Source organism: Balaenoptera physalus, assembly GCF_965194825.1.
Source record: "Balaenoptera physalus genome assembly, chromosome: 18".
Taxonomy (NCBI): domain Eukaryota; kingdom Metazoa; phylum Chordata; class Mammalia; order Artiodactyla; family Balaenopteridae; genus Balaenoptera; species Balaenoptera physalus.
This window is the reverse complement of record NC_138899.1, coordinates 56,412,711-56,427,652: the sequence shown is the minus strand read 5'-3', so window position 1 is coordinate 56,427,652 and position 14,942 is coordinate 56,412,711. Positions and strand designations below refer to the sequence as shown.

Below are 14,942 nucleotides of genomic sequence, written 5' to 3'. Positions count from 1 at the left end.
AGGAGCAGGAATTTGAACCCAGTCAAGGAGACTCCACAGCCTCTGCTCTTATCCACTGCACAATGATTCAAAGTCCAATAGGGTCTACCTCTGTAATATATCTTGCATGAGTCCTCTTCTATTCTTTCCACTAGTTTATATTTTCATTATATCTCAGTCCTAGATGATTACAATAAATTCCTAACTTGTAGTCTCACCTCCAAGCTTTCCCAGCCTAAGTACAACCTTAATCATATTTCTCTCCTGCTCTGAATTTCCAGGAACTCCCATTGCCTATAAATATAGATTGCTTGGCTTGGCATTTAATAGTCTCTGCCGAGTGACCCCCACCTCTCTGTGTAGTGTATTAATTCCCTTTGCATATTCTCCCTTCCAACCAAAACAGACAATTTGCCATTCCCTGAATATACTCAGACTATCCCATGTCTATGTCTTTGCTCATGTTGTTAACCCACCAATTTCACCTTCTTAAAGTTCAGTCTGCTTACAAAGTATGGCTTGAATATCATCCTTTGGCTTCACTCCCCTCTGTAAAACAAGTATGATTGCCTTTCTCTGTTTTCTATTCTGATCCGTTATGTAATTGTCTTAACTTCAGTCCCTGTTCCTGTTCCTCAAGTACAGGGCCTGTGTCTTATTCATCTTTATTTCCTGCAGCACCAAACATAAGGTATAATAGACTCTTGAATCTGTTGATACAGTGAAATTGAACTAGATTGGATCTTACAGTTCAGTAAATAATAAAAAGCCACAAAAATAATTTTATATGATTGCAAATCAGCAGGTTTTTCTGGTACCTTTGACCCGAGACTTATGTGCACAAAGTGAGGCCAGTAGCGATATTACAATTCTGCAACAGGTGATCCATAATTAGAATTGAGTTCAGATGGCACCTTATCTAGGAACCTTCCTTAAGGGTTGAAGTCTGGGTTAGACCACTCTTTAGGCCTCGATGGCACTGCCCATACCACATATTGTAATCAAGTGAATGTGTCCACCTTTCCCACCAGACTGAGCCACTTTAGCCCTGAACCATGTTTTATTCATCCTTGTGTCCCCAGCAACTGGCAGAGTATTTAGCACAGAGTAAGTGTGAAATGTTGAAAGCAGGAATGAGGCATAGAATCCCGCCAGACCCCAATGACTTCCATGACTAGAAAAGAATTTTAAAGAGCCTTCTCTCCTTTATGAGTCTTCATTTCTATTTTCTTCTTTATTTTTAAGAATCAAAAATTTCTACCTCATCTTGCACGCATCACCAGTGACAAATGGAGTCTCTGGGCATCTAAAGCAATGGAGTCAAAGGTTATGGGATCCACCCTACTTGGCCACTATCTCATTGATAGCTTGTGTTGTTAGAGCTCCATGATTTAACTTTCTGCTTTGAAATGATGTGAAAACGACCGTTCTTTCCATAAAGCAGAGGTTTGCAAAGATGTGTAGGTTTTTGACCCATGTGGTGTTTTTAAAAAATGTTTACTAAGTATGAACATTTCAAGAGGTTTCAAAATTTTAAGAGGTCTTATTTCTGACATCTCTTGAAAAAAAAAAAAAAAAAAAAGGAGGTTCTAGCCATGCTACATTACTCACAGTGTGCTGGGTAATGGCTGCCACCTTTAGACAAGAAATGGTCACCCCAGTTTACCCTGAAACTTAGCTTATTCGGGTTTACATTTAATTAGCCAGTCCCTTTTTAAACCTGTTTGATTAATCACTGATTTCTGTAATTACTTATAGACATTCAAATCACCAGCTCCTTGGGGCAAGATCGTACTTGTTTTCACACTGAGTTTTTTGGACACACTTAGCAAATACTTACTTTACATTCTGTAACTATTCTGTTATTTTGTATAATCCCTTGCCTTCACAACTGAAATAAAACCTAGTAGGTAGAGATTAGGTAGCTATTTAAGAATTTCTTTGTAAGTATTTAAACATTTTTACCATTATTTCTGTCGATGGTTTGTAGGTCTAAATAAACAAGATGAAAAGCAGTTACAAGAACTTGCTTTGGAAGAGAGGCAAACCATTCTTCAGAAAATCAACATGTTATACAGTGAGGTATGTTTTAAGAGGTAAACTCATCTCAGTAATGTTAATGTAAAGGAATACTATTCTTGCTAGACTATGTTTTGCTGCTCAAAGTATTTTCCAAACACCAGTTGATTAAGTCTTCTCTTATGATGATTGATAATGTTGGGTTTAGTGCTGTCATTTCCTACAGAATGAGATTGAAGAGATTGTGTTGGCAAGGAATGAAACCACTCCCCCACACCAGACAAAAGTATTCCAAAGCTGAATCTATTAAGTTACCAGACAAGGGAACACATGCTAGTGAAGAAATTTACTTCAACATGGGGAAGAGTCAGGGAGTTTTAAGTCTTAGAAAGAGGGAGTGGTACATGGTAACTGGGTTAATTAAGGATTGAAAATCTGCATTCAGGGTAGAATGGAATGAATCCAAGGGCATAGAGACAGTGGGTTAATACAAGTCTTTAGTCCCTTCTAGCTCAATGGATGGTTTGTCTAAAAGAAAATGAAAATACAGTGCTAGGTACTATGTTCCCCTTTGTCATATTTGCCATCCTCCTACCTTCAGTCTTCCCTACCCTGGGAATCCAGTAGAGAGACTTTTTTTTTCCTTGAAGTATAGTTGATTTACAATGTTGTGTTAGTTTCAGGTGTACAGCACAGTGATTCAGATATATATATATATCTTCTTTGTCAGATTCTTTTCTCTTATAGGTTGTTAAAAAATATTCAGTATAATTCCCTGTGCCATACAGTAGGTCCTTGTTGGTTATATATTTTATATATGGTAGTGGATGTATGTTAATCCCAAACCCCATTTCCCTTTGGTAACCATAAGTTTGTTTTCTACGTCTGTGAGTCTATTTCTGTTTTGTAAATAAGTTCATTTGTATCTTTTTTTTTTTTTAGATTCCACATATAAGCAATATCATATGATATTGGTCTTTCTCTGTCTGGCTTGCTTCACTTAGTATGATAATCTCTAGAGGGACTTTTTGAGGGGTTGAGGAGGATGAGGTGGAGGGATCAGTTATTTTTTTCACTGATTTAAACAGCTAGTCAAAAGCAGATGTAGGACGTCTCTGAGTCTTAGTCTAATATGCTCTCCTGCAGGCTATATCATTTCTAGCAGAGATGGACTATTTCAAAAATTGTCAGTAGGGAGAATCACGACACATAGATACTTTCAGTTTGATTTGAAAGACCTTTTAGTAATACTAAAAATAAAGTTGCTTCCCTTTTCTTCCTAAGAGGAAAGTTGGTTGCTTTCTTTACTAGAAAGCCCCTTTTTTTCTTGTCACACTGAGAGACTATTTGAGCCTTACCTTGGGGATCCTCAGTCTACTCTTTTTTTTTTTTTTTTTAATTTTTATTTATTTATTTATTTATTTATTTATTTATTCTTGGCTGTGTTGGGTCTTCGTTTCTGTGCGAGGGCTTTCTCTAGTTGCGGCGAGCGGGGGCCACTCTTCATCACGGTGCGTGGGCCTCTCACTGTCACGGCCTCTCTTGTTGCGGAGCACAGGCTCCAGACGCGCAGGCTCAGTAATTGTGGCTCACGGGCCTAGTTGCTCCGCGGCATGTGGGATCTTCCCAGGCCGGGGCTCGAACTCGTGTCCCCTGCATTGGCAGGCAGGTTCTCAACCACTGCGCCACCAGGGAAGCCCCCTCAGTCTACTCTTTAAACAGCAACTCCGCTGAGAAGACAGGGCACGGCCTGGTGTCCGTCCGCTGTCGTTTAAGGTGGGAGAGAGTATATAATCATATGTTAAAAGTCCTCATTTTCTCCCAGTGAAGACTTTCAAAGCTTACTTCTTTCATTAGATGAAAGAAGCTACTGTTTAAGACTAATCAGAAGCAAAATTTGAAGAAAATTGAATGGAACACTGGACTTTGATCTAAACTTTTGCATTTTAGAAAATTAAGATAATTTGATAGCATTGTAGAAAATATGCCAACAAGTAACTTCATTGTTAGCATGAATCATCATTTATTTTAGGCCTAATTAGGTCTACTTACTAAAGCATTTTAGGACCAGACCTCTTTGAGATGCTCTATGATTTTGTTAATTACTGATTTTTTAGTATTTTGGGGGTCTTTTATCTAAGTTCAAGGAATAGCAGTATACCATGGAAAATATACACACTAATACTGATTTTTTTTTTCTTTTTCAGCTTCTCCAGAGTCTAGTGCCAAAGGAGAAATATGACAAAAATGATGTTATTTTAGAGGTGACATCTGGAAGAACTACTGGAGGTCAATAAAATAATTTTATTGTAAATGATCTTAAAAAATACTTAAATGTTACCTTCATATGACACACTATAACTTTAAAAGTCTGTTAAATGTGTTTCACTTTGGAAGTAGTCATTTCTCAACTCCTAAGGGGTTTTTACTTAAGGAGGACTCTCTAAGAAATTTGTGCTGATTTTTTAAAAAATTTTTTATTGAAGTATACTTGATTTACAACGCTGTGTTAGTTTCTGGTGTACAGCAGAGTGATTCAGTTATAAATGTATATTTTTTTCATATTCTTTTTATTTTGGTTTATTACAGGATATTGAATATTTTCTATCCTACTGTGCTATACAGTAGGACCTTGTTGTTTATCTATTTTATACGTAGTAGTTTGTATCTGCTAATCCCAAACTCCTAATTTATCCCTCCCCACCCCCTATCCCCTTTGGTAACCGTAAGTTTGATTTCTATGTCTGTGAGTCTGTTTCTGTTTTGTAAATAAGTTCATTTGTGTCATATTTTAGATTCCACATGCAGGTGATATCATATGGTGCTTGTCTTTCTCTTTCTGACTTACTTCACTTAGTATGATAATCTCTAGGTCCATCCATGTTGCTGCAAATGCCATTATTTCATTCTTTTTTATGACTGAGTGGTATTCCATTGTATATATGTACCACATCTTTATCCAGTCATCTGTCGTTGGACACTTAGGTTGCTTCCATGTTTTGGCTATTGTAAATAGTGCTGCTGTGAACATTGGGGTGCATGTATCTTTTCTTATTAGAGTTTGCTCCAGATATATGCCCAAGAATGGGATTGCTGGGTCATATGGCAACTCTATTTTTAGTTTTTGAAGGAACCTCCATACTGTTTTCCAGAGTGGCTGCACCAATTTACATTCCCACCAACAGTGCAGGAGGGTTCCCTTTTCTCCACACCCTCTCCAGCATTTATTGCTTGTAGACTTTTTGATGATGGCCATTCTGACTGGTGTGAGGTGATACCTCATTGTAGTTTTGATATGCATTTCTCTAATAATTAGCGATGTTGGGCATCTTTTCATGTGCCTACTGGCCATCTATATGTCTTCTTTGGAGAAATGTGTGCTGACTGAATATTTTTGTATTTTCTCTTAGGTGATATCTGCCAACAATTTACCCGGGAAATATTTGATATGTACCAGAATTATTCAAGCTACAAACACTGGAAATTTGAACTTATGAATTATACACCAGCTGATTATGGTAGGTGTATTTGAGGATTTGTCCATAGATGATGCTGGAAGTTGTTTTTCTTCTGATGTTGATTAGAACCATGTTGTCCCATTTTTTAAAACATTTGACCTATATCTACTAAATACTGTGACATGGGCTCATCAATCACAGTGGCTTACTATAGTAGAATTCTTACTATGGGAGAAGAGAGTGGGAGGGAAGGAAGTATCCTCCTAGGAAGGAATATCTGAATTAGAGAAACTTTCCCTGTGGAGGGTTGATATATGCCTTGCCTGAAAAATCATTGCTCTGTTGTTCAAAGCCAAGATGTATTAAGGTTTTTACTCTAAAGTACTAATGATGTGTTGGAGGTTTATGGGAATGCAGAAAAAGTTAGTCATTTGTCTTTATTTTCAAGAAGCTCCCACCCTAGTTGGGCTAATAAACACTTAGACAACATAAACAATAAGAACCAATGTGAGTCTTTAAACTTTTAAATACTCAAGTATGTTAAATCAGAACATCTGATAGTAATTCTTTTTTGTTTGATTCTCTTAATCCATCTGGAAGTTTTTGTCTGCTTGGTTACACAAAGATACACTGTAGTAGACAGAGGGCCCATGAATAATAACCCACAAATTATCAAAGTGGGGAAAGAGGATTCATGTAAGTTAAATAATTGAGGGAAATGAAAACAAGTATAGAGCATAAGGAAGTTTGTGCATCATATGGATTTGAAATACAGCCAGTGGTTAGGAAAGGTGAAACAGGAGGGAAGGGGGCAGGGCGCAACCTTTGAAAGAATGACATAGCCCGAGGACATGACATAAACTAATTAGAACCAAATGGGTCCAAGATGGCAGACAAGTCGACTTCCACTAGACCTTGAGCCTCAGTATATGCTCATTGTAATACATCAGCAAGCTAAATGACACACCGACCAGCGCCATGACAGTTCCAAGGCCAACCATAAGGATGAAAAATTGGGTGGTGGCCCAATTCCCAGAAATCCCCGCCCCCTTCCCAAAATAGCTGGAATACTCCTCCCACTTATTAGCCTATGAAATTACCCACCCCTTAAAAACTGACAACCCCATACCCTGGTGCTGCTCTCACCTCCTGAGATGGCCCACACTGTATCTGTGGAGTGTATTTCTCTCTAAATAAATCCACTTCTTACCTATCACTTTGCTTCTCACTGAATTCTTTCTGTGATGAGACATCAAGAACCCAAGCTTCATTAAGTCCTAAAACCAGGTGTGTGATCTCAGTTGGAAGACAGTGGGTTTTGGCCGGGTTTGAGTCCTAGCCATGTGGGTTCAAGTCCCAATCAGGGTTTAGGCTGGGTTCGTGTCCCAGCACATGGGTTAAAGTCCCAATCTGAAGTGCACGGTTTCAAAGGGAAGACCTACGAGAGCAGAGGGAAGGACCAATTTGAGCAACAGCATGGTGGTGGGAAAGATCTTGCTGTGTGTGTGTAGAAGTGAGGAAGCCAATTAAACCGGAGGATATTTGTGATGAGAAGTGAGAGGAAATAGGTTCAAAAGAGTAGATTTTGAGCAGACATTAAAGCTGAACAGGCCTTGATTGTTAGGGAGCTGTTGAAGATTTTGCTAAGAAAAATATGATATGATCAATATATATTTTAAGAAGATTCTTTTTTCTTTTTTTATTGAAGTATAGATGATTTACAATATGGTGTTAGTTTCAGGTATACAGCACAGTGATTCAGTTATGTGTGTCTGTATATATATATATATATATATATATATATATATATATATATGTGTGTGTGTATATATATATGTATGTATGTATGTATGTGTATATATATATATATATATTCCTTTTCAGATTCTTTTCCCTTATAGGTTATTACAGAATATTGAGCATAGCTCCCTATGCTATACAGTAGGTCCTTGTTGGTTATCTATTTTCTATATAGTAGTGTGTATATGTTAATCCCAACCTCCTAATTTTCCCCTTTGGCAACCATAAGTTTGTTTTAAGAAGATTATTTTGACAGCAGTGTGAAAGATGGATTGAAGAGGCTAGATTTAAGGCAGATGGCAGAGAGGTTATTAGAGTAATCCAGGTATGACTAAGAGTTAGAATTGGGAGTCGGGACACGTGTGAGAGAACTTCAGAGGAAGAGTGAGCAAAATTTGGTAACTGACAAGAGGATCTCTTGCTTGCCCACTATGTCCTGCATGCAGTATGGGTCGTTTGATCTTCACAACCCTGGGTATTGTTAATCCCATTTGACAGATGAAGATCTAGGCTCAGAGAGTAAGTAACGAATCCAAGATCACACAATAAGTAATGGCAGTCCTGGGATTAGATTTAAGTCTGTCTGATCCAGAACCACACTACGTCCCATTAGTTTATTCTGATACAAAGGAGATGAGCCACAGGGATCTAATCTTTCTAGCTGGGAAGATTGTGATATTCATTCATGCCACTGAATGGAATAGAAATTGGAAGGCGGTCTCCATTTGGGCAGAACAGTGAAAGTTGCTTTTGAATTATTATGTGTGTTGTTATAGTGAGCATCCCTTTAGAAATATCCAGTAAATGCTGAAGTCGTGTAACCAGAGCTTTGGTGAGAGAATAGAATTGAGGAGAGAGATTTGATAGCTGTTAGCACAGAGATAATGTCTGATACTGAGAGAGAATAAGTGAGGGAGAGTTTATAGAGAGGGAACATTCAGGGTACCAAACGTTGGAGAATGGCCATATTTAGAAAGATAAACTAGTTGGCAAAAGAAAAAGAGGGGTCAGAGAAGCAGGAAAAAGGATGAGAACAGTATAATATTTTAGAAGCAGGAGAGGAGAGAGTTTCCAGAATGTAATGAGAAGCAGCAGCATATGAAAGACAGAATGTAATCTCTGAGACATGTATTTTGAATTCAACTTTCAATAATGAAAGGGAGGTGAACTTAATAACAGGAAGAGAGATTCTGTTCCAGGTGCCCAGAGCAGCCCAAACAATGGTTGGGAAATCTTTCTTTTAGATACATTAACTCAGTAGCAAAATAAAATAAAGACATTTTAGAAAGTAAAAGGGCCTTTTATTTTATTTTATTTTTTATTTTTATTGGAGTATAGTGGATTTACAATGTTGTGTTAGTTTCACGTGTACAGCAAAGTGAATCAGTTATACATACACGTATATCCACTCCTTTTCAGATTCTTTTCCCATATAGGCCATTACAGAATATTCAGTAGAGCTCCCTGTGCTATACAGTAGGTCCTGATTAGTTAAAAAATATGGAACGCTTCACACATTTGTGGGTCATCCTTGCGCAGGGGCCATTCTAATCTTCTCTGTAGCATTCCAATTTTAGTGTATGTGCTGCCGAAGTGAGCACAAAAAAAGGTCTTTTATTAAAAAAGAAAAAATTTTCAGGAATTCCCTGGTGGTCCAGTGGTTAGGACTTGGCGCTTTCACTGCCAGGGCCTAGGTTCAATCCCTGGTCAGCGAACTAAGATCCTGCATGCTGCACAGCGCAGCCAAAAAAAAAAAAAATAATAAGATAGAGAAAGAGGAAAAAGTACCTGCCCTATAAAGTATGTATATTAAATTATATGTATGGGCTTCCCTGGTGGCACAGTGGTTAAGAATCCGCCTGCCAATGCAGGGGACACGGGTTCAAGCCCTGGTCTGGGAAGATCCCACATGCTGCGGAGCAACTAAGCCCGTGTGCCACAACTACTGAGCCTGTGCTCTAGAGCCTGCGAGCCACAACTACGGAGCCCACGTGCCACAACTACTGAAGCCTGCGCGCCTAGAGCCTGTGCTCCACAACAAGAGAAGCCACTGCAATGAGAAACCCGCGCACCGCATTGAAGAGTAGCCCCCACTCGCTGCAACTAGAGAAAGCCTGCACACAGCACCAAAGACCCAACGCAGCCAAGAATAAATAAAATAAATAAATTTATAAAAAATTATATGTATATATATTTAATGTTTAATTGAAATAGAATCACAGAGATACAGCACTAAAAGCTAAGATAGGAAAAAAATACATTTTCATGAAAAAATTCATATATCAAATGACTTAAAGTCCTGTAGTTTTGTGACCTTGGGACAGATAGGGGAAATACTCAACTGCTACATAAACAGTCCAAACTAAATAATTACAAGATAGTCATTGTGGAAGCAATGGAGGGTGATAGCTCTTGATATGTAGTGTAGGTCTGACACTATTATTTTTGTATTCCTGGTACCTAAGGAACTGAAATATTTTTCAAGTGATCCAGTTTCCGGATCCAGCTGCCCAATTGCAGCCAGTACAGAGGGCAGAAAAACAGGTTGAGTCACTCCAAGAGTATGCAATCAGCAAAACCAGACCATGGGGGACTTCCCTGGTGGTTCAGTGTATAAGACTCTGTGCTCCTAATGCAGGGGGCCTGGGTTCAATCCCTGGTCAGGGAAATAGATCCCACATGCATGCCACAACGAAGATCCCGTGTGCCGCAACTAAGACCCAGCGCAGCCCAAATAGGTAAATAAATAAATAAATATTTTTTTAAAAAATTAAAAATTAAAAAATAAAATAATTAAAAATAAAAAAAGAACAGAACGTGGGAAATTTCTGTAGATCAACAGCTCTAGTTCCTCAACAGATAATTTGAAGTAAACAAAAGAGATGGATGACGAACTTATAGACTGAGAGATTTGAAAGACGTATCAAATTTTTTAAATGGACAAGACTAAACTGTAGTGGCCAGGGCAGCACATTAGGTAATAAAATTATAATAAAGAAGGGAATAGAAGGATAATGGTTACTCATGAGAAGGGGAGGGGATTGTAACTAGGAAGGGGCACGTGAGAGGGCTTTGGGGGTGCCTGACAAAGTTCTTTTTCTTTCCTTTTTTGTTTTGTGGCCACGCTGCATGGCATGTGGGATCTTAGTTCCCTGATCAGGGATCGAACCTGTGCCCCCTGCAGTGGAAGTGCAGAGTCTTAACCTCTGGACCGCCAGAGAAGTCCAACAAAGTTCTTTTTCTTGATCTTGAAGTATACATTTCATTCATGTGGTTTTCCATGTATATTATTTTGTAATAAAAACATTTTTAAAAAACATGGTCAATAAGAAACTAGCCTAGGCATTAAGATTTTTTTGTGCTTATCTTCCCACTCCACAGATAAGCAAGAGCTAAATTTCAATAGATTCTTGAGAACTTGAGAGAACCTATAGAATTATTCATCATTATCAAATTACTATGTTACTGAACACTCTTTTATATATGGCACCAAATTAGCCTAAGATTGCATGGTATAGTTCAATGTAGAAAACATCCCAGTATTCTTTTTTTCTAATACTATTTTTGTAAAAGTGAAATTTGTTCATTATATAAAACTTAGCAACAAAAGAAGCATAAAAAGTAAAATGAAAAACATGCTGTTATTCTATTCTCCAGAGGTAACCATAAATAATATTTTGGTGTGTTTCCTTTTATAGATTAATTCACTTACACTGGGAAAATATAGTTTTGTACCTACCTTATGTTCTCATCTCAGGCTCTGTGCTCACATCCAGGCCTTACATTAAGGGCATCTAAGATCCTGATCCCTTTCAAAGTAGAATTCATTAATATTGCTGGAACATTTTTTCATAGGTGGGCTACATCATGCAGCCGCCCGAATTTCCGGTGACAGTGTCTATAAGCATTTGAAGTATGAAGGTGGGATTCACCGAGTTCAGCGAATCCCTGAGGTGGGCCTGTCGTCAAGGATGCAGCGTATTCACACGGGAACGATGTCGGTTATCGTCCTCCCTCAACCAGATGAGGTAACCTCCTACCTAAACTCTATACCATTATCTATGAAGATCAACCAGAATTTTATTGTCTAGGAAAAACTCCTGTGTGTTCTGTATACTCACAGAGTACTTCTGCACTCCAAATGTGTGGAGTTCATTCCCCCTCGACGAAGTAGTTCTTCAATTCTCTGTGGACAGCATGTGGTCATCCTACAATTCAACTCAGTTCTGAACCCATCTACCTGGAGATGGCGTCAGATCCTACAGGCTAGACTCAGTCCCACAAGAGAGCGTCCCCTTCCGCTTCAGAGGCCAATCACAAGGCCTGGTTGTCTTCTGTGTTTCTGATCAACTGGCTATCCATCTGGAGGTTCCCATGACCCCCTCTTTAGGTAAAATAATACTAAAGTGGCTCACAGAGCTCAGGAAAACAGTTTACTTACTAGACTACTGGCTTTTTACAAAAGATACAACTCAGGAATAGACAGATGGAAGAAGTGCATAGGACAAAGCATGTGGGAAGAGGTGCAGAGCTTCTATACCCTCTCCAGGCTCGCTACCCTTCCAGCAGCTTCATGTGTTCATCAGCCTGGCAGCTCTCTGAACCCTGTGCTTTGGGGATTTTTATGGAGGCTTCCATACATAGACATGATTGGTTAAATCATTGGGCTTTGGGGATTCCACTCCCTGGAGGTTGGAAGTGCAGTGGAGATGAAAGTTCCAACCCTCTAATTAAGTGGTTGGTTCCCCTGGGATCAGCCCCCCCCCCCCCGCCCCCGCCCCCTGTCCTGTGGTTATCTAGAGGCTTTCCAAATATCACCTCATTAACATAAACTCAAGTGTGGTTGAAAGGGGCTTAGGGTGAGAACTGGACAAAGACCAATATATTATTATAAATCACAATATCACAATTTATTTTTATAGCAATTTTTTTAACCAGGATCCCGTCAAATTTCACTCATTGCAATTGGTTGTTATATCTCTTTAAGTCTGGAACCAGTCTCCCAAATTTTCTTTTATTTTTCTTTTAATGACATTGACTTTTTGAAGAGTCTAGACCATTTGCCTTATAGAATGTTCCACATCTGGATTCATCTGATTGTTTCCTCATAGTATTCTTTAAATTGTTCCTTTATGTCCTATGTTGTATTGAAAGTTATATTTAAATGTTCCATTCTATTCAGGTTATACATATTGAGCAAGAATACTTTTCAGGTGTAGTTATATTCATGTTGCATCTTATCAGAAGGCATAGAATATCATATTGTCCCACTCTTAGTGAGGATGGGTTTGAGCATTTAGTTAAGATGGTGACCACAAAAATTTCTCCATTATGAAAGTGTATTTTTCCCTTTGTAATTACTAAGTAATCTCTAGGGTAATATATCCTATTCCCAACAACATTTCTTCTGTGGTTTTAATATCCATTAATGATCTTTGCCTGAATTATTTATTTAGTTTGGGATTGCAAAATGGTGATTTTCTAATTCTATCATTCCTTCTACATGTATTACCTGGCATTCTTTTCTGTAAGGAACTTTCCTCCCCACTACCTTCTCTCCTCCTTTCTTCTTGCTCTCTCTTTTTTTTTTTAACATCTTTATTAGAGTATAATTGCTTTACAATGGTGTGTCAGTTTCTGCTTTATAACAAAGTGAATCAGTTATACGTATACATGTGTCCCCATATCTCTTCCCTCTTGCATCTCCCTCCCTCCCACCCCTCTAGGTGGTCACAGAGCACCGAGCTGATCTCCCTGTGCTATGCGGCTCCTTCCCACTAGCTATCTATTTTACGTTTGGTAGTGTATATATGTCCATGCCACTCTCTCACTTTGTCCCAGCTTACCCTTCCCCCTCCCCGTATCCTCAAGTCCATTCTCTACTAGGTCTGCATCTTTATTCCCGTCTTGCCCCTAGGTTCTTCTGACCATTTTCTTTTCTTTTTTTTTTTTTTTTAGATTCCATATATATGTGATAGCATACGGTATTAGTTTTTCTCTTTCTGACTTACTTCACTCTGTATGACAGTCTCTAGGTCCATCCACGTCACTACAAATAACTCCGTTTCGTTCCTTTTTATATATGTGCCGCATCTTCTTTATCCATTCAACTGTTGATGGACACTTAGGTTGCTTCCATGTCCTGGCTATTGTAAATAGAGCTGCAGTGAACATTTTGGTACATGACTCTTTTTGAATTATGGTTTTCTCAGGGTATATGCCCAGTAGTGGGATTGCTGGGTTGTATGGTAGTTCTGTTTTTAGTTTTTTAAGGAACCTCCATACAGTTCTCCATAGTGGCTGTATCAATTTACATTCCCACCAACAGTGCAAGAGGGTTCCCTTTGCTCCACACCCTCTCCAGCATTTATTGTTTGTAGATTTTGTGATGATGGCCATTATGACCAGAGTGAGATGATATCTCATTGTAGTTTTGATTTGCATTTCTCTAATGATTAATGATGTTGAGCATTCTTTCATGTGTTTGTTGGCAATCTGTATATCTTCTTTGAAGAAATGTCTATTTAGGTCTTCTGCCCATTTTTGGATTGGTTGTTTGTTTTTCTGATATTGAGCTGCATGAGTTGCTTGTATGTTTTGGAGATTAATCCTTTGTCAGTTGCTTCATTTGCAAATATTTTCTCCCATGCTGAGGGTTGTCTTTTGGTCTTGTTTATGGTTTCCTTTGCTGTGCAAAAGCTTTTAAGTTTCATTAGGTCCCATTTGTTTATTTTTCTATTTATTTCCATTTCTCTAGGAGGTGGGTCAAAAAGGATCTTGCTGTGATTTATGTCATAGAGTGTTCTGCCTATGTTTTCCTCTAAGAGTTTGATGGTGTCTGGCCTTACATTTAGGTCTTTAATCCATTTTGAGTTTATTTTTATGTATGATGTTAGGGAGTGTTATAATTTCATTCTTTTACATGTAGCTGTCCAGTTTTCCCAGCACCACTTATTGAAGAGGCTGTCTTTTCTCCACTATATATTCTTGCCTCCTTTATCAAAGATAAGGTGACCATATGTGTGTGGGTTTATCTCTGGGCTTTCTATCCTGTTCCATTGATCTATATTTCTGTTTTTGTGCCAGTACCATACTGTCTTGAATACTGTAGCTTTGTAGTATAGTCTGAAGTGAGGGAACCTGATTCCTCCAGCTCCGTTTTTCTTTCTCAAGATTGCTTTGGCTATTCGGGGTCTTTTGTGTTTCCATACAAATTGTGAAATTTTTTGTTCTAGTTCTGTGAAAAATGTCAGTGGTAGTTTGATTGGGATTGCATTGAATCTGTAGATTGCTTTTGGTAGTATAGTCATTTTCACAATGTTGATTCTTCCAATCCAAGAACATGGTATATCTCTCTATCTATTTGTATCATCTTTAATTTCTTTCATCAGTGTCTTATAATTTTCTGCATACAGGTCTTTTGTCTCCTTAGGTAGGTTTATTCCTAGATATTTTATTCTTTTTGTTGCAGTGGTAAATGGGAGTGTTTTCTTAATTTCACTTTCAGATTTTTCATCATTAGTGTATAGGAATGCAAGAGATTTCTGTCCATTAATTTTGTATCCTGCTACTTTACCAAATTCATTGATTAGCTCTAGTAGTTTTCTGGTAGCATCTTTAGGATTCTCTGTGTGTAGTATCATGTCATCTGCAAACAGTGACAGTTTTACTTCTTCTTTTCCAATT

At 38.3% G+C, this 14,942-nt stretch overlaps 1 protein-coding gene across 10 annotated transcripts in view; it reads left to right on the top strand.

Annotated features, from left to right (window-relative positions):
- MTRF1 (mitochondrial translation release factor 1) overlaps nt 1–14,942 on the top strand; it is a 57,859-nt gene that overhangs the window by 18,960 nt on the left and 23,957 nt on the right. For all 10 annotated transcript variants that reach the window (XM_082435840.1, XM_082435844.1, XM_082435843.1 and 7 more), the window contains 4 exons: nt 1,970–2,061; nt 4,206–4,287; nt 5,409–5,516; nt 11,112–11,284. In XM_082435840.1, coding sequence (XP_082291966.1) covers nt 1,970–2,061; nt 4,206–4,287; nt 5,409–5,516; nt 11,112–11,284 — 455 coding nt within the window. The remainder of the gene's footprint in view (nt 1–1,969; nt 2,062–4,205; nt 4,288–5,408; nt 5,517–11,111; nt 11,285–14,942) is intronic.